The 17,646-nt window shown below is 59.7% G+C and overlaps 1 protein-coding gene across 3 annotated transcripts in view; it reads left to right on the top strand.

Moving 5' to 3' along the window:
- Positions 1 to 1,393: 1,393 nt before the first annotated feature.
- Positions 1,394 to 17,646, top strand: part of WIZ (WIZ zinc finger) — a 64,587-nt gene continuing 48,334 nt past the window's right edge. For all 3 annotated transcript variants that reach the window (XM_082073976.1, XM_082073977.1, XM_082073975.1), the window contains exons 1-2: positions 1,394 to 1,705; positions 10,239 to 10,642. In XM_082073976.1, coding sequence (XP_081930102.1) covers positions 1,395 to 1,705; positions 10,239 to 10,642 — 715 coding nt within the window. In that variant the 5' untranslated portion in view covers position 1,394. The remainder of the gene's footprint in view (positions 1,706 to 10,238; positions 10,643 to 17,646) is intronic.

Here is a 17,646-nt window from a genome sequence, read left to right as displayed (position 1 = left end):
TTGGGGACGTGGCCATGGGGGTGACAGGGCCATGGGGACACTTGCGGACGTGGGCATGGGGACACAGTCATGGGGACACTTGGGGACGTGGTCATGGGGACACTTGGGGACGTGGCCGTGGGGGTGACAGGGCCATGGGGACACTTGGGGACAACAGGGACATGGGGACACTTGGGGACGTGGCCATGGGGGTGACAGGGTCATGGGGACACTTGGGGACGTGGCCGTGGGGGTGACAGGGCCATGGGGACACTTTGGGGACAACAGGGACATGGGGACAACAGGGACATGGGGACACGGTCATGGGGACACTTGGGGACATGGCCATGGGGACACAGTCATGGGGACACTTGGGGACATGGTCATGGGGACACCTGGGGACATGGTCATGGGGACACCTGGGGACATGGTCGTGGGGACACTTGGGGACGTGGCCATGGGGACACAGTCATGGGGACACTTGGGGACGTGGTCGTGGGGGTGACAGGGCCATGGGGACACTTGGGGACAACAGGGACATGGGGACACGGTCATGGGGACACTTGGGGACATGGCCATGGGGACACAGTCATGGGGACACCTGGGGACATGGTCGTGGGGACACTTGGGGACATGGTCATGGGGACACCTGGGGACATGGTCATGGGGACACAGTCATGGGGACACCTGGGGACATGGTCGTGGGGACACTTGGGGACACAGTCATGGGGACACCTGGGGACATGGTCGTGGGGGTGACAGGGCCATGGGGACACTTGGGGACAACAGGGACATGGGGACACTTGGGGACATGGTCATGGGAACACTTTAGGGACAACAGGGACATGGGGACAGGGCCATGGGGACACTTGGGGACATGGCCATGGGGATGGCAGCGCCATGGGGACACTTGGGGACAACAGGGACATGGGGACACGGTCATGGGGACTCTTGGGGTCACAGTCACAGGGATGTCAGGGCCACGGGGACACTTTGGGGACACTTTGGGGACACTTTGGGGACACTTTGGGGACACTTTGGGGACACCAGGGCCATGGGGACCCTCAGGCCAAGGCCCCGGGGCCACTTTGTGGCCACTTTGTGTCCCCTTTGGCGACACCGGGACCGCGGGGTCCCCTCAGGACCTTCCCCCTGCGCCCCCCCAACATGGCGGCGCGGCGCCGCCGTCGCTCCGTGATGACGCCACCCCCGCGCCGCTCTCTCCCCCCTCCCTCCTGGAAGGTCGCGGCACCACCTCCCCCCCAACCACCCCGCCACTCCCAAGATGGCGGCGCCGCGCAGCCCACCGCGTCATCAGCAGCGCGCCGCGCGGCCCGCGGAGGGCGGAGGGCGGCGGCGACGCGCAGCGGCCGCTCCGGCGGGGCGGGAGCGGCCGGTTGGGGGGGCGGCCCAACATGGCGGCGGCGGCTGAGGCGGCGGCGGAGGAGGAGGCGGCGCTGGGACCCCGTTCGCCGCCCCCAAGATGTCGGCGGCGGCCTGGTCGCGCCCGGCGTGACGTAATGAGGCCCCGCCGGCGGGAGGGAGGCGGGGGAGCGGCCGGAGCGGCGCAGGAGGCGGCGGCGGCGGCGGCGGGACCGGCCGGGCCCCCGGGGGGGGATTTAAAGGGACCATGTCCCCGGCGCGGCGGCTGCTACGGAAGCCGGAGAGGGGGAGGAGGCGGCGGGGGAGCCGCTGAGGAGCAGCCGGGCCCCGGGGGGCCGGTGGGGTGAGTGCCCGGGGGGGGGACCCGGGTGGGGACAAAGCGGAACCGGGACCGGGGGACCTGAGGTGAGGGGGGGGGGAGGCGGTTCTGACCCCCCCAAACCCCCCGTTCCGACCCCGTCCCCGGTGCTGAAACGCGGAGTGGAGGGACCCAGGCGTCCGGGGGGGACCCAGGCGTTCGGGGAGGTGGGGGGGGGGGGGGGAGGCAGGGCCTGAGGGAACTGGGAAGGGACCCAGGCGTTCGGGACGGGGGGGGGGGGCGGGAAACAGGCGGCCCGGGGAGGGTGGGGGGTGAGGGGGGGGGTGGTGATGGGGGGGACTCAGAAGTATGGGGGGGGACCCAGGCGTCCGGGAGGGGACCCAGGCGTCCGGGTGGGTTTGGGGAGGAGGGGGGGGGGGGGTCCTGTGCTGAGGAGGGGACCCAGGCGTCCGGGAGGGGACCCAGGCGTCCGGGTGAGTGTAGGGAGGGGGGGGTGTGTGCTGAGGAGGGGACCCAGGCGTCCGGGAGGGGACCCAGGCGTCCGGGTGGGTTTGGGGAGGAGGGGGGGGGGGGGGGTCCTGTGCTGAGGAGGGGACCCAGGCGTCCGGGAGGGGACCCAGGTGTCCGGGTGGGTAGAGGGAGGGAGGGGGAGTCTGTGTTGAGCAGGGGACCCAGGCGTCCGGGTGGGTTTGGAGGGGAGGGTGTCTGTGCTGGGGAGGGGACCCAGGCGTCCGGGAGAGGACCCAGGAGTCCGGGTGAGTGTAGGGAGGGAGGGGGGGTCTGTGCTGAGCAGGGGACCCAGGCGTCCGGGTGGGCATTTGTGGACAGGGGGGGTCTGTGCCGAGGAGAGGACCCAGGCGTCCGGGAGGGGACCCAGGCGTCCGGGTGGGTCTGGAGGGGAGGGGGTCTGTCCTGAGAGGGGACCCAGGTGTCCGGGAGAGGACCCAGGCATCCGGGAGGGGACCCAGGAGTCCGGGTGAGTGTAGGGAAGGACAGGGGGGTCTGTGCTGAGCAGGGGACCCAGGCGTCCGGGTGGGCATTTGTGGGCAGGGGGGTCTGTGCCAGAGAGGGGACCCAGGCGTCTGGGAGGGGACCCAGGCGTCCGGGTGGGTTTGGAGGGGAAGTGGGGATTCCTATGGGGAGGAGAGGACCCAGGTGTCCGGGAGGGGACCCAGGCGTCCGGGTGAGTGTAGGAAAGGACAGGGGGGTCTGTGCTGAGGAGGGGACCCAGGCGTCCGGGAGGGGACCCAGGCGTCCGGGTGGGTTTGGAGGGGAAGTGGGGATTCCTATGGTGAGGAGAGGACCCAGGCGTCCGGGTGAGTGTAGGGAAGGACAGGGGGGTCTGTATTGAGCAGGGGACCCAGGCGTCCGGGTGGGCATTTGTGATCAGGGGGGTCTGTGCCGAGGAGAGGACCCAGGCGTCCGGGAGGGGACCCAGGCGTCCAGGTGGGCTTGGAGGGTAAGTAGGGGTTCCTATGCTGAGGAGAGGACCCAGGCGTCCGGGTAGGTATAGGGAGGGAGGGGGGGTCTGCACTGAGCAGGGGACCCAGGCGTCCGGGTGGGCATTTGTCATCAGGGGGGTCTGTGCCGAGGAGAGGACCCAGGCGTCCGGGAGTGGACCCAGGTGTCTGGGTAGGTATAGGGAGGGAGGGGGGGGGGTCTGTGCTGAGCAGGGGACCCAGGCGTCCGGGTGGGCATTTGTGGGCAGGGGGGTCTGTGCCAGAGAGGGGACCCAGGCGTCCGGGAGGGGACCCAGGCGTCCGGGTGGGCATTTCTGATCAGGGGGGTCTGTGCCGTGGAGGGGACCCAGGCATCCGGGTGGGCATTTGTGGACAGGGGGGTCTGTCCTGAGCAGGGGACCCAGGCGTCCGGGTGGGTTTGGAGGGGAGGGTGTCTGTGCTGGGGAGGGGACCCAGGCGTCCGGGTGAGTGTAGGGAAGGACAGGGGGGTCTGTGCCGAGGAGAGGACCCAGGCGTCCGGGAGGGGACCCAGGCGTCCGGGTGGGTTTAGAGGGGAAGTGGGGATTCCTATGCCGAGGAGGGGACCCAGGCGTCCGGGAGGGGACCCAGGCGTCTGGGTGGGTTTGGAGGGGAAGTGGGGATTCCTATGGTGAGGAGAGGACCCAGGCGTCCGGGAGGGGACCCAGGCGTCCGGGTGAGTGTAGGGAAGGACAGGGGGGTCTGTGCTGAGCAGGGGACCCAGGCGTCCGGGTGGACATTTGTGGACAGGGGGGTCTGTGCCAAGGAGGGGACCCAGGCGTCCGGGAGCGGACCCAGGCGTCCGGGAGGGGACCCAGGCGTCCGGGTGGGCATTTGTGATCAGGGGGGTCTGTGCCGAGCAGAGGACCCAGGCGTCCGGGAGGGGACCCAGGCGTCCGGGTGGGCATTTGTGATCAGGGGGGTCTGTGCCGAGCAGAGGACCCAGGCGTCCGGGAAGGGACCCAGGCGTCCGGCTCTGGCAGGTGCCAGGCAGCAGCCCAGGACACCTCTCGGCACATCCCGGCACCACCAACACCAATTCACCCCACGGACGCCGCGGTGAATCCCCCGAGGATCCGGCGCCGCCGCCGCATCCCACAAAACCCCTCGGCGCGGGATTTGGGGCGAAAAAGCCGCTTTTCTGCTAAACGAGCTCGTTAACACTGGAGAGGAGTGATGGAAATGGATGGAAATCGGCCGGGATCGCGTTATCCGGCGTCGCGGCTTCACCGGATCACCCGAAATCCCTTTTGGATCGGGGGGAAAACACGCGGTTGGTTCGAGGAACCGGGAAAACCATCGGCCGAAGATTTTGGGTTAAAATCCGGCGATTTAAGCTTTTGGGGGAAAATCCGGCGATTGAAGCTTTTGGGGGAAAACCCGGCGATTGAAGCTTTTGGGCTAAAACCGACGGGTGAAGCTTTTGGGGGAAAATCCGGCGATTGAAGCTTTTGGGTTAAAAAACAGCGATTGAAGCTTTTGGGTTAAAATCCGGCGATTGAAGCTTTTGGGTTAAAAACCAACGATTGAAGCTTTTGGGTTAAAATCGGCGATTGAAGCTTTTTGGATTAAAACCAACGGGTGAAGCTTTTGGGTTAAAACCGACGGGCGAAGCGTTTGGGCTGAAAACTCGTGGTTGAAGCTTTTTCCATGGGGCGAAGCTTTAGTGACAAAACCTGCGGCCTGTCCCCTTGTCCCCCGGGCGTGTCCCCTTGTCCCCCGGGCTCCGATTGTCCCCCCCCCCCCCCGGCTCTGATTGTCCCCACTTAACCGGTTTAGCATTTAAATTGTGCCGATGGGCTCCGCCTTGGCCGGTTGGGGGAGGGTCCGGCGCTCTGGGTGAAACCACCGAGAACCGAGCTGGGAAACGGCCGGAAAACAGGTTGGGATTAAACCAGGTTGGGATTGAGCAGGAAATTTGGGGAGCGAGCGAAAGATTGGGGGAGCGAGCGAAAGATTGGGGGAGCGAGCGGAAGATTTGGGGAGCGAGCGGAAATTTGGGGAGCGAGCGGAAATTTGGGGAGCGGGCAGAAATTTGGGGAGCGAGCGAAAGATTTGGGGAGCGAGCGAAAGATTTGGGGAGCGAGCGAAAGATTTGGGGAGCGAGCGGCAAATTTGGGGAGCGAGTGGCAAATTTGGGGAGCGAGCGGAAGATTTGGGGAGCGAGTGGCAAATTTGGGGAGCGAGCGGAAATTTGGGAGCGAGCGGCAAATTTGGGAAGTGAGTGAAAGATTTGGGAGCGAGCGGAAATTTGGGGAGCGAGCGAAAGATTTGGGGAGCGAGCGGAAGATTTGAGAGCGAGTGGCAAATTTGGGGAGCGAGCGAAAGATTTGGGGAGCGAGCGGCAAATTTGGGAGCGAGCGAAAGATTTGGGGAGCGAGCGGAAATTTGGGGAGCGAGCGGAAATTTGGGGAGCGAGCGGAAGATTTGGGAGCGAGCGAAAGATTTGGGGAGCGAGTGAAAGATTTGGGGAGCGAGCGGGAGATTTGGGGAGCGAGCGGGAGATTTGGGGAGCGAGCGGAAGATTTGGGGAGCGAGCGGAAGATTTGGGGAGCGAGCGGAAATTTGGGGAGCGAGCGGCAAATTTGGGGAGCGAGCGGAAGATTTGGGGAGCGAGCGGAAGATTTGGGGAGCGAGCGGAAGATTTGGGGAGTGAGCGAGAGATTTGGGGAGAGAGCGGCAAATTTGGGAAGCGAGTGAAAGATTTGGGAGCGAGCGGCAAATTTGGGAGCGAGCGGCAAATTTGGGAAGCGAGTGAAAGATTTGGGAGCGAGCGGAAATTTGGGGAGCGGGCAGAAATTTGGGAGCGAGCGAAAGATTTGGGGAGCGAGCGGAAGATTTGGGAGCGAGTGGCAAATTTGGGGAGCGAGCGAAAGATTTGGGGAGCGAGCGGCAAATTTGGGAGCGAGCGAAAGATTTGGGGAGCGAGCGAGAGATTTGGGGAGCGAGCGGGAGATTTGGGGAGCGAGCGGCAAATTTGGGGAGCGAGCGGCAAATTTGGGGAGCGAGCGGAAGATTTGGGGAGCGAGCGGAAATTTGGGGAGCGAGCGGCAAATTTGGGGAGCGAGCGGCAAATTTGGGGAGCGAGCAGAAGATTTGGGAGCGAGCGGAAATTTGGGGAGCGAGCGAGAGATTTGGGGAGCGAGCGAAAGATTTGGGGAGCGAGCGAGAGATTTGGGGAGCGAGCGAGAGATTTGGGGAGCGAGCGAGAGATTTGGGAGCGAGCGAAAGATTTGGGGAGCGAGCGGAAGATTTGAGGAGCGAGTGAGAGATTTGGGGAGCGAGCGGAAAATTTGGGGAGCGAGCGAAAGATTTGGGAGCGAGCGGCAAATTTGGGGAGCGAGCGGAAGATTTGGGGAGCGAGCGGAAGATTTGGGGAGCGAGTGGAAATTTGGGGAGCGAGTGGAAATTTGGGGAGCGAGCGGAAGATTTGGGGAGCGAGCGGCAAATTTGGGGAGCGAGCGGAAATTTGGGGAGCGAGTGAAAGATTTGGGGAGCGAGCGGAAATTTGGGGAGCGAGCGAGAGATTTGGGGAGCGAGCGGAAATTTGGGGAGCGAGCGGAAATTTGGGGAGCGAGCGGAAATTTGGGGAGCGGGCAGAAATTTGGGGAGCGAGCGAAAGATTTGGGGAGCGAGCGAAAGATTTGGGGAGCGAGCGAAAGATTTGGGGAGCGAGCGGCAAATTTGGGGAGCGAGTGGCAAATTTGGGGAGCGAGCGGAAGATTTGGGGAGCGAGTGGCAAATTTGGGGAGCGAGCGGAAATTTGGGAGCGAGCGGCAAATTTGGGAAGTGAGTGAAAGATTTGGGAGCGAGCGGAAATTTGGGGAGCGAGCGAAAGATTTGGGGAGCGAGCGGAAGATTTGAGAGCGAGTGGCAAATTTGGGGAGCGAGCGAAAGATTTGGGGAGCGAGCGGCAAATTTGGGAGCGAGCGAAAGATTTGGGGAGCGAGCGGAAATTTGGGGAGCGAGCGGAAATTTGGGGAGCGAGCGGAAGATTTGGGAGCGAGCGAAAGATTTGGGGAGCGAGTGAAAGATTTGGGGAGCGAGCGGGAGATTTGGGGAGCGAGCGGGAGATTTGGGGAGCGAGCGAAAGATTTGGGGAGCGAGCGGAAGATTTGGGGAGCGAGCGGAAATTTGGGGAGCGAGCGGCAAATTTGGGGAGCGAGCGGAAGATTTGGGGAGCGAGCGGAAGATTTGGGGAGCGAGCGGAAGATTTGGGGAGTGAGCGAGAGATTTGGGGAGAGAGCGGCAAATTTGGGAAGCGAGTGAAAGATTTGGGAGCGAGCGGCAAATTTGGGAGCGAGCGGCAAATTTGGGAAGCGAGTGAAAGATTTGGGAGCGAGCGGAAATTTGGGGAGCGGGCAGAAATTTGGGAGCGAGCGAAAGATTTGGGGAGCGAGCGGAAGATTTGGGAGCGAGTGGCAAATTTGGGGAGCGAGCGAAAGATTTGGGGAGCGAGCGGCAAATTTGGGAGCGAGCGAAAGATTTGGGGAGCGAGCGAGAGATTTGGGGAGCGAGCGGGAGATTTGGGGAGCGAGCGGCAAATTTGGGGAGCGAGCGGCAAATTTGGGGAGCGAGCGGAAGATTTGGGGAGCGAGCGGAAATTTGGGGAGCGAGCGGCAAATTTGGGGAGCGAGCGGCAAATTTGGGGAGCGAGCAGAAGATTTGGGAGCGAGCGGAAATTTGGGGAGCGAGCGAGAGATTTGGGGAGCGAGCGAGAGATTTGGGGAGCGAGCGAGAGATTTGGGAGCGAGCGAAAGATTTGGGGAGCGAGCAGAAGATTTGAGGAGCGAGTGAGAGATTTGGGGAGCGAGCGGAAAATTTGGGGAGCGAGCGAAAGATTTGGGAGCGAGCGGCAAATTTGGGGAGCGAGCGGAAGATTTGGGGAGCGAGTGGAAATTTGGGGAGCGAGTGGAAATTTGGGGAGCGAGTGGAAATTTGGGGAGCGAGCGGAAGATTTGGGGAGCGAGCGGCAAATTTGGGGAGCGAGCGGAAATTTGGGGAGCGAGTGAAAGATTTGGGGAGCGAGCGGAAATTTGGGGAGCGAGCGAGAGATTTGGGGAGCGAGTGAAAGATTTGGGGAGCGAGCGGAAATTTGGGGAGCGAGCGGAAATTTGGGGAGCGAGCGAAAGATTTGGGAGCGAGCGGAAGATTTGGGGAGCGAGCGGAAGATTTGGGGAGCGAGCGGAAGATTTGGGGAGCGAGCGATAGATTTGGGGAGAGAGCGGCAAATTTGGGAAGCGAGTGAAAGATTTGGGAGCAAGCGGCAAATATGGGGAGCGAGCGGAAATTTGGGGAGCGAGCGGAAATTTGGGGAGCGAGTGGAAATTTGGGAGCGGGCAGAAATTTGGGAGCGAGCGAAAGATTTGGGGAGCGAGCGGCAAATTTGGGGAGCGAGCGGCAAATTTGGGGAGCGAGCGGACGATTTGGGGAGCGAGCGGACGATTTGGGGAGCGAGCGGAAGATTTGGGAGCGAGCGGCAAAATTGGGGAGCGAGCGGCAAAATTGGGAGCGAGCGGAAGATTTGGGGAGCGAGCGAGAGATTTGGGGAGCGAGCGAGAGATTTGGGGAGCGAGCGAGAGATTTGGGGAGCAAGCGGCAAATTTGGGGAGCGAGCGGCAAATTTGGGAGCGAGCGGAAGATTTGGGGAGCGAGCGGAAGATTTGGGGAGCGAGTGGCAAATTTGGGAGCGAGTGGCAAATTTGGGGAGCGAGCGAAAGATTTGGGGAGCGAGCGAGAGATTTGGGGAGCGAGCGAGAGATTTGGGGAGCGAGCGAAAGATTTGGGGAGCGAGCGGCAAATTTGGGGAGCGAGCGGAAATTTGGGAGCGAGCGGAAATTTGGGAGCGAGCGGCAAAATTTGGGGAGCGAGCGGCAGATTTGGGGAGCGAGCGGCAGATTTGGGGAGCGAGCGGAAATTTGGGAGCGAGCGAAAGATTTGGGGAGCGAGCGGCAAATTTGGGGAGCGAGCGGAAGATTTGGGGAGCGAGCGGAAGATTTGGGGAGCGAGCGAAAGATTTGGGGAGCGAGCGAAAGATTTGGGGAGCGAGTGGCAAATTTGGGGAGCGAGTGGCAAATTTGGGGAGCGAGCGAAAGATTTGGGGAGCGAGTGGCAAATTTGGGGAGCGAGCGGAAATTTGGGGAGCGAGCAAAAGATTTGGGGAGCGAGCGGAAGATTTGGGGAGCGAGCGGAAGATTTGGGGAGCGAGTGGCAAATTTGGGGAGCGAGTGGATATTTGGGAGCGAGTGAAAGATTTGGGAGGTGAGCAGGAAATTTGGGTGTGAGCAGCAAATTTGGGAAGTGAACAAATATTTGGGAAGCGAGCAGGAAATTTGGGAAGTGAACGAAAATTTGGGGAGCAAGTGGCAAATTTGGGAAGCAAATGGCAATTTTGGAAGTGAGCAGGAATTTTGGGAAGTGAATGAAAATTTGGGGAGCGAGCAGGAAATTTGGGATGTGAATGAATATTTGGGGAGTGAGCAGGAAATTTGGGAAGCGAGCGGCAAATTCGGGAAATGAGCAGGAAATTTGGGATGTGAACAAATATTTTGGAAACGAGCGGTAAATTTGGGAGGTGAGCAGAAAATTTGGGAAGTGAACGAATATTTGGGGAGCGAGCAGGAAATTTGGGAAGCGAATGGCAATTTTGGAAGTGAGGAGGAAATTTGGGATGTGAGTGAATATTGGGGAAGGGAGCAGGAAATTTGGGAAGTGAATGAATATTTGGGGAGCGAGCAGGAAATTTGGGATGTGAACGAATATTGGGGAAGCGAGCGGCAAATTGGGGAGGTGAGCAGGAAATTTGGAAGTGAGCGGGAAATTTGGGAGGTGAACAGGAAATTTGGGAAGTGAGCAGCAATTTTGGAAGCAGGCAGGAAATTTGGGAAGTGAATAAATATTTCGGAAGCGAGCAGCAAATTTTGAAAGTGAATGAAAAATTTGGAGGTGAGCAGGAAATTTGGGAGGTGAACGAATATTTGGGAAGCGAGCAAAAATTTGGGAGGTGAGCACATCCAAATCCGGCCTCTTATTTTCGCCTCTTTTCTCATTTTCGCCTCTTTTCCCCCCAATTCTCGCAGGTTTTTCCGGCGCTCCCCGGCCGCCCGGTGCCGCCGCGGCGTTTTCTTCCAAGCCGCGAAACTCAGTCGCCGAGGGATGGAGAAAACCGTCCCCGATTTCTCGGAGCGTCAAGGAGATGGAGGCCGAACCCTCTTGATGTCACCGGATCCCGACGCCGACTCGTTTTCCCCCCCGGGTTGTCCCCAAGATGCCAAAAACCCCCCGGAGAACCCGGCGTTACCCGCCACGTCACCGGAGCCGGATGAAGACGCTTTCTACGCCGCGGGTGATTTGGTGACGATGAGCCGGGAGGCGACGGGACCCCCCGTTTCCGACCTGCGCCCGTTACCGGAGGGACCCGAATTCTTCGCGTCGCTCTCCCGGCAAGAACCTGGTGTCGCATTGGAAGCGCACGACGTGGCCGGTGAGTCCCCGCTCGGCGCTGTCGCGGTGGCTTTTGAGGGTTGGGGACATCTCTTGGTGTGTCGCACGTGGCCGGTGACGCTCATGTTGGTTGTGTCCGTTGGTTCGGTTCGGTTGGTTGGGTTGGTTCGGTTGGGTTGGGTTGGGTTGGTTCATTCGGTTGGTTGGGTTGGTTCGGTTGGGTTGGGTTGGGTTGGTTCATTCGGTTAGGTTCGGTTGGTTCGGTTAGGTTCGGTTGGTTCGGTTAGGTTCGGTTGGTTGGGTCGGTTCGGTTGGTTGGGTCGGTTCGGTTGGTTGGGTCGGTTCGGTTGGTTGGGTCGGTTCGGTTGGTTGGGTCGGTTCGGTTGGTTGGGTCGGTTCGGTTGGTTGGGTCGGTTCGGTTGGTTGGGTCGGTTCGGTTGGTTGGGTCGGTTCGGTTGGTTGGGTCGGTTCGGTTGGTTGGGTCGGTTCGGTTGGTTGGGTCGGTTCGGTTGGTTGGGTCGGTTCGGTTGGTTGGGTCGGTTCGGTTGGTTGGGTCGGTTCGGTTGGTTGGGTCGGTTCGGTTGGTTGGGTCGGTTCGGTTGGTTGGGTCGGTTCGGTTGGTTGGGTCGGTTCGGTTGGTTGGGTCGGTTCGGTTGGTTGGGTCGGTTCGGTTGGTTGGGTCGGTTCGGTTAGGGTCGGTTCGGTTGGTTGGGTCGGTTCGGTTAGGGTCGGGTCGGTTGGGTCGGGTCGGTTCGGTTGGGTCGGGTCGGTTCGGTTGGGTCGGGTCGGTTTGTTGGGTCGGGTCGGGTCGGGTCGGTTCGGTCGGTTCGGTCGGTTCGGTCGGTTCGGTCGGTTCGGTCGGTTCGGTCGGTTCGGTCGGTTGGGTCGGTTGGGTCGGTTGGGTTGGTTGGTTCGGTCGGTTGGTTCGGTCGGTTCGGTTCGTTCCGTTTGTTGGGTTTGTTGGGTTGGTTGGTTCGGTCGGTTCGGTTTGTTGGGTTGGGTTGGTTCATTTGATTGGTTGGGTTGGTTTGGTTCGGTTCGGTTTGTTGGGTTGGTTGGTTCGGTCGGTTCGGTTTGGGTTGGTTGGTTCGGTCGGTTCGGTTCGGTTTGGGTTGGTTGGTTCGGTCGGTTCGGTTCGGTTTGTTGGGTTGGTTGGTTCAGTTCATTTGGCTGGGCTGGTTGGTTCGGTTCGGTTCGTTCCGTTTGTTGGGTTTGTTGGGTTGGTTGGTTGGTCCGGTTCGTTGGGCACATTGGCTGGATTGGTTCATTGGGTTCGTTGGGTGCGTTGGTTGGTTTGGTTGGTTCGGTACATTTGATTCGGTTCATTGGTTTGATTGGTTGGGGTGGTTTAGCTGTTTGGGTGGATCCATCATAGCCCCAAATTTGGGTGTCGGGTTTGGATGGATCCCTCATGGCCCCAAATTATGGTGTCGGGGTTTGGATGGATCCTTCACAGCCCCAAATTTGGGTGTTGGGGTTTGGACGGATCCCTCATGGCCCCAAATTTGGGTGTCGGGTTTGGACGGATCCCTCGTGACCCCAAATTATGGTGTCGGGGTTTGGATGGATCCTTCACGGCCCCAAATTTGGGTGTTGGGGTTTGGATGGATCCCTCATGGCCCCAAATTTGGGTGTTGGGTTTTGGACACATCCTTTGTGGCCGCAAATTTGGGTGTTGGGGTTTGGATGGATCCCTCGTGACCCCAAATTATGGTGTCGGGGTTTGGATGGATCCTTCATGGCCCCAAATTTGGGTGTTGGGTTTGGATGGATCCTTCATGGCCCCAAATTTGGGTGTTGGGGTTTGGATGGATCCCTCATGGCCACAAATTTGGGTGTTGGGGTTTGGATGGATCCTTCACAGCCACAAATTTGGGTGTCAGGTTTGGATGGATCCTTTGTGGCCACAAATTTGGGTGTTGGGGTTTGGATGGATCCCTCACGGCCCCAAATTTGGGTGTTGGGTTTGGACGGATCCCTCATGGCCCCAAATTTGGGTGTCGGGTTTGGACGGATCCCTCATGGCCCCAAATTTGGGTGTCGGGTTTGGATGGATCCCTCGTGACCCCAAACTTGGGTGTCGGGTTTGGATGGATCCTTCATGGCCCCAAATGTGGGTGTTGGGGTTTGGGTGGATCCATCATAGCCCCAAATTTGGGTGTCGCGTTTGGTTGGATCCCTCATGGTCCCCCCATGACCTTTCTTGCCTTATTTTACACCAAAAAGTGCCCACCCCCAAAATCGCGACCATTTCCCAGCCTCATCCAATTCCTGACCACACTTAGGCTGAGTTTAACCTCTTGGATTTCAACCTCTCTCAACCGGGAGGTTTTCTTCCCAGTCCCGGGAACCTTCCTCGCTAATTAGCGCCTCGTCAGCCTCGCAAACGGCGCCAGGAAAGATGTCACCTTGTTGCTTAGCAAATAAATAATTGAATACTTGATTCCGAGACAACGGGCAGGGCCGGAGCAGACTTGGAAACCTCGAGCAGCGGGAGGATTTTTCCACGAAGGAAAGGGAGGGACGACACTCTCGCCCATCAACCGATGACTTTTGGGGTTGGCGACTCTCTATCAGCATCCAAAATTTGCCCCAAATATTTCGCTCGCTCCCCAAATATTTCGCTCGCTCCCCAAATATTTCGCTCGCTCCCCAAATATTTCGCTCGCTCCCCAAATATTTCGCTCGCTCCCCAAATCGTCCGCTCGCTCCCAAATCGTCCGCTCGCTCCCCAAATCGTCCGCTCGCTCCCAAATCTTTCGCTCGCTCCCCAAATTTGCCACTCGCTCCCCAATTTGCCTCTCGCTCCCCAAATCGTCCGCTCGCTCCCCAAATCGTCCGCTCGCTCCCCAAATCGTCCGCTCGCTCCCAAATCTTTCGCTCGCTCCCAAATCTTTCGCTCGCTCCCAAATCTTTCGCTCGCTCCCAAATCTTTCGCTCGCTCCCCAAATCTTCCGCTCGCTCCCCAAATCTGCCGCTCGCTCCCCAATCTTCCACTCGCTCCCCAATCTTCCACTCGCTCCCCAATCTTCCACTCGCTCCCCAAATCTGCCGCTCGCTCCCCAAATCTGCCGCTCGCTCCCCAAATCTGCCGCTCGCTCCCAAATCTGCCGCTCGCTCCCCAAATCTGCCGCTCGCTCCCCAAATCTGCCGCTCGCTCCCCAAATTTCCGTGGTTCCCATACATTGGCCGAGCCGCCGAGCACCTGCCGTGCCCGTCTGTCGGCGCCTATAAATAACCCTCCCAATCCAGCCCCGCTCCCGCTAACCGGGACGCAGGTTAAAAATAAGCCGGGCTTAACGGCCGCGGGTTCTCCTGTCGCCTCCTTAAGTAGGACGCGGCCCCATCCTCCTCCTCCTCTGGGCATTTGGGGTAAATTAAGGTGATTTTGGCAAGATCGCGGTGAGAGCGGCGTAAACGTGCCGTGGTTGCCGGGTTGGGTTTTTTGGGGACGTTTTGATCGATCCACAACCCGACACAGTTTGTGCTTAAGCCTCGTTGATCCGGAGTTTGTTGCCGATGAGCGAACGCGACTCGTTTGTTGGGGGGATAACGAGTTTTTAAGTGGTTTAACGGCAAAAAGGGCTCAAGAAAACATGAATCCGGTACTTGAGGTTGGTTGGGTCTGAAATAGGGAGGGAAATGACCTGTTGGTGTCGCTTTGGTGGCCAATAAATGATGGAGAAGGTTGTTCTGGGTGTTATCGGAGAACACGTGGAAGGTGACGCAGTGGTTGGGCAAAGCCAACGTTGGGTTGATGAAGGGAAGTCAAGTCGTCCCAACCCAACGTCCTTTTGTGACAAGATTATTTGTCCTCGTGGGTGAAGGTCCCCAAGGACCCACAAGTGCTGAGGTGTCCCCAGGAGCCCACGGTCATGCCAAGGTGTCCCCAAAGTCCTCGCTCGCACTCAGGTGTCCCCAAGGAGCCAACAGTCATGCCAAGGTGTCCCCAAGGAGCCAACAGTCATGCCAAGGTGTTCCCAAGGCCCTTGCTCATGCCAAGGTGTCCCCAAGGGCCCACGGTCACACCAAGGTGTCCCCAAGGCCCTTGCTCATGCCAAGGTGTCCCCCAAGAGCCCATGGTCACGCCAAGGTGTCCCCAAAGCCCTCGCTCACACTGAGGTGTCCCCAAGGACCCACAGTCATGTCGAGGTGTCCCCAAGGAACCCACAGTCATGTCAAGGTGTCCCCAAGGACCCATGCTCATGCCAAGGTGTCCCCAAGGGCCCACACGTGCAGAGGTGTCCCCAGGAGCCCGCGCTTGCACCGAGGTGTCCCCAAGACCCCATGCTTGCACAAGGTGTCCCCAGGAGCCCATCCTCATGCCGAGGTGTCCCCAAGGACCCATACATGTGCCGAGGTGTCCCCAAGGGCCCACGGTCATGCCAAGGTGTCCCCAAAGCCCTTGCTCGCACTGAGGTGTCCCCAAGGACCCACATGTGCTGAGGTGTCCCCAGGAGCCCACGGTCACACTGAGGTGTCCCCAAGGCCCCTGCTCATGCCAAGGTGTCCCCAAGGGCCCATGGTCACGCCAAGGTGTCCCCAAAGCCCTCGCTCGCACTGAGGTGTCCCCAAGAGCCCATGGTCATGCCAAGGTGTCCCCAAAGCCCCTGCTCGCACTGAGGTGTCCCCAAGGGCCCACACTCATGCCAAGGTGTCCTCAAGGGCCCCTGCTCATGCCATAGTGTCCCCAAGGACCCATGTTCATGCTGAGGTGTCCCCAAGGGCCCACGGTCACATGAAGGTGTCCCCAAAGTCCTCACTCTCACTGAGGTGTCCCCAAGGAGCCACATTCATGTCGAGGTGTCCCCAAGGAACCCACAGTCATGTCAAGGTGTCCCCAAGGAACCCACAGTCATGTCAAGGTGTCCCCAAGGGCCCACACGTGCAGAGGTGTCCCCAGGAGCCCACGCTTGCACTGAGGTGTCCCCAAGACCCCATGCTTGCACCAAGGTGTCCCCAGGAGCCCATCCTCATGCCGAGGTGTCCCCAAGGACCCATACATGTGCCGAGGTGTCCCCAAGGGCCCACGGTCACGCCAAGGTGTCCCCAAAGCCCTCGCTCGCACTGAGGTGTCCCCAAGGACCCACATATGCTGAGGTGTTCCCAGGAGCCCACAGTCACACTGAGGTGTCCCCAAGGCCCCTGCTCATGCCCAGGTGTCCCCAAGGCCCCTGCTCATGCCAAAGTGTCCCCAAGGGCCCACAGTCACGCCAAGGTGTCCCCAAAACCCTCACTCACACTGAGGTGTCCCCAAGAGCCCATGGTCATGCCAAGGTGTCCCCAAAGCCCCTGCTCGCACTGAGGTGTCCCCAAGGGCCCACACTCATGCCAAAGTGTCCCCAAGGACCCATGTTCATGCTGAGGTGTCCCCAAGGGCCCACGGTCACATGAAGGTGTCCCCAAAGTCCTCACTCGCACTGAGGTGTCCCCAAGGGCCCACACTCATGCCAAGGTGTCCCCAAGGGCCCATGTTTATGCCAAGGTGTCCCCAGGGGCCCACGGTCACGCAAAGGTGTCCCCAAAGCCCTCGCTCGCACTGAGGTGTCCCCAAGGGCCAACACTCATGCCAAGGTGTCCCCAAGGCCCCTGCTCATGCCAAAGTGTCCCCAAGGGCCCACGGTCATGCCAAGTTGTCCCCAAAGTCCTCACTCACACTGAGGTGTCCCCAAGAGCCCATGGTCATGCCAAGGTGTCCCCAAAGCCCCTGCTCGCACTGAGGTGTCCCCAAGGGCCCACACTCATGCCAAAGTGTCCCCAAGGCCCCTGCTCATGCCAAAGTGTCCCCAAGGGCCCATGTTCATGCTGAGGTGTCCCCAAGGACCCACGGTCATGCCGAGGTGTCCCCAAAGTCCTCACTCTCACTGAGGTGTCCCCAAGGGCCCACACTCATGCCAAGGTGTCCCCAAGGCTCCTGCTCATGCCATAGTATCCCCAAGGGCCCATGTTCATGCTGAGGTGTCCCCGAGGGCCCATGGTCACGCCAAGGTGTCCCCAAAGCCCTCGCTCACACTGAGGTGTCCCCAAGGACCCACATTCATGTCGAGGTGTCCCCAAGGAGCCCACAGTCATGCCAAGGTGTCCCCAAGGGCCCTGCTCATGCCAAGGTGTCCCCAAGGGCCCACGGTCACACAAAGGTGTCCCCAAAGCCCTCACTCTCACTGAGGTGTCCCCAAGGGCCCACACTCATGCCAAAGTGTCCCCAAGGACCCATGTTCATGCTGAGGTGTCCCCAAGGCCCTCAGGAATCTTCTCCGTGTCCTTACAGCATCCAAAATGGCCTTTGGAGACCTTCTCGCTGGTTAATATTACAGACACACAAGAGCTGAGCTTGTGCCTTCCCTTGGCTCCCCCGTCGTAGCTTTTCGAGGTGATTAAAACCCCCAATTTAACGACAGCGAAGCCAAAACCCCCCCAATAGACAGAGGGAAAATTCAATGGGGGAGTCGAAGGGACCCGGAGTGAAGAAAAAAGGGGGATGAGGATGTGAATCGTGGGTCAAAACAGCCCTATTTTCCCTGAGCAGAATGTGGAACGGAGATGGATCCAAACAAGACGAGGTTGCGACAGAACCTGGATGAGTTTCAAGGCGCTTGGAAAGCAACTCGAGCGCTGACGAGGAAAGTTTCCTACCGCCCGGCACGTAAATCTTAATGGATGGAGCAGAGCCGGGTCCAGATTTAGTCCCGGGACTGATAAGGCTTGAAGGGGAATGAGAAAGAGGAAAGGATTTGGACGATGGGCCGCTGAAAAGGTGGAATTTGGGCGGTGAAAGGGTTGAATGGAGGGGCCGGCGCCCTCGGGGTGCGCGGCTTTTGTGTTTGAAAGGCTCCGGAATGGGGGAAATGGGTTGGAAAGGGCTGGAAATGCGCCGATCGATGGGTGTTTGTGCCGGGATTTGGGGGAGAAAAGACACCGTTCAATGGGTGTTTGTGGCTGGAGTTTGGGGAGAAAATACCCCGTTCAACAGGTATTTATGCCCAGATTTGGGGTAGAAAATGCCCTGTTCAATGGGTGTTTGTGCCCAGATTTGGGGTAGAAAAT

Source organism: Streptopelia decaocto (genome assembly GCF_964273445.1).
Source record: "Streptopelia decaocto genome assembly, chromosome: 29".
NCBI classification, from domain to species: Eukaryota; Metazoa; Chordata; class Aves; order Columbiformes; family Columbidae; genus Streptopelia; species Streptopelia decaocto.
Note: the sequence above shows the minus strand (reverse complement) of the source record. Positions and strands in the feature narration are given on the sequence as shown.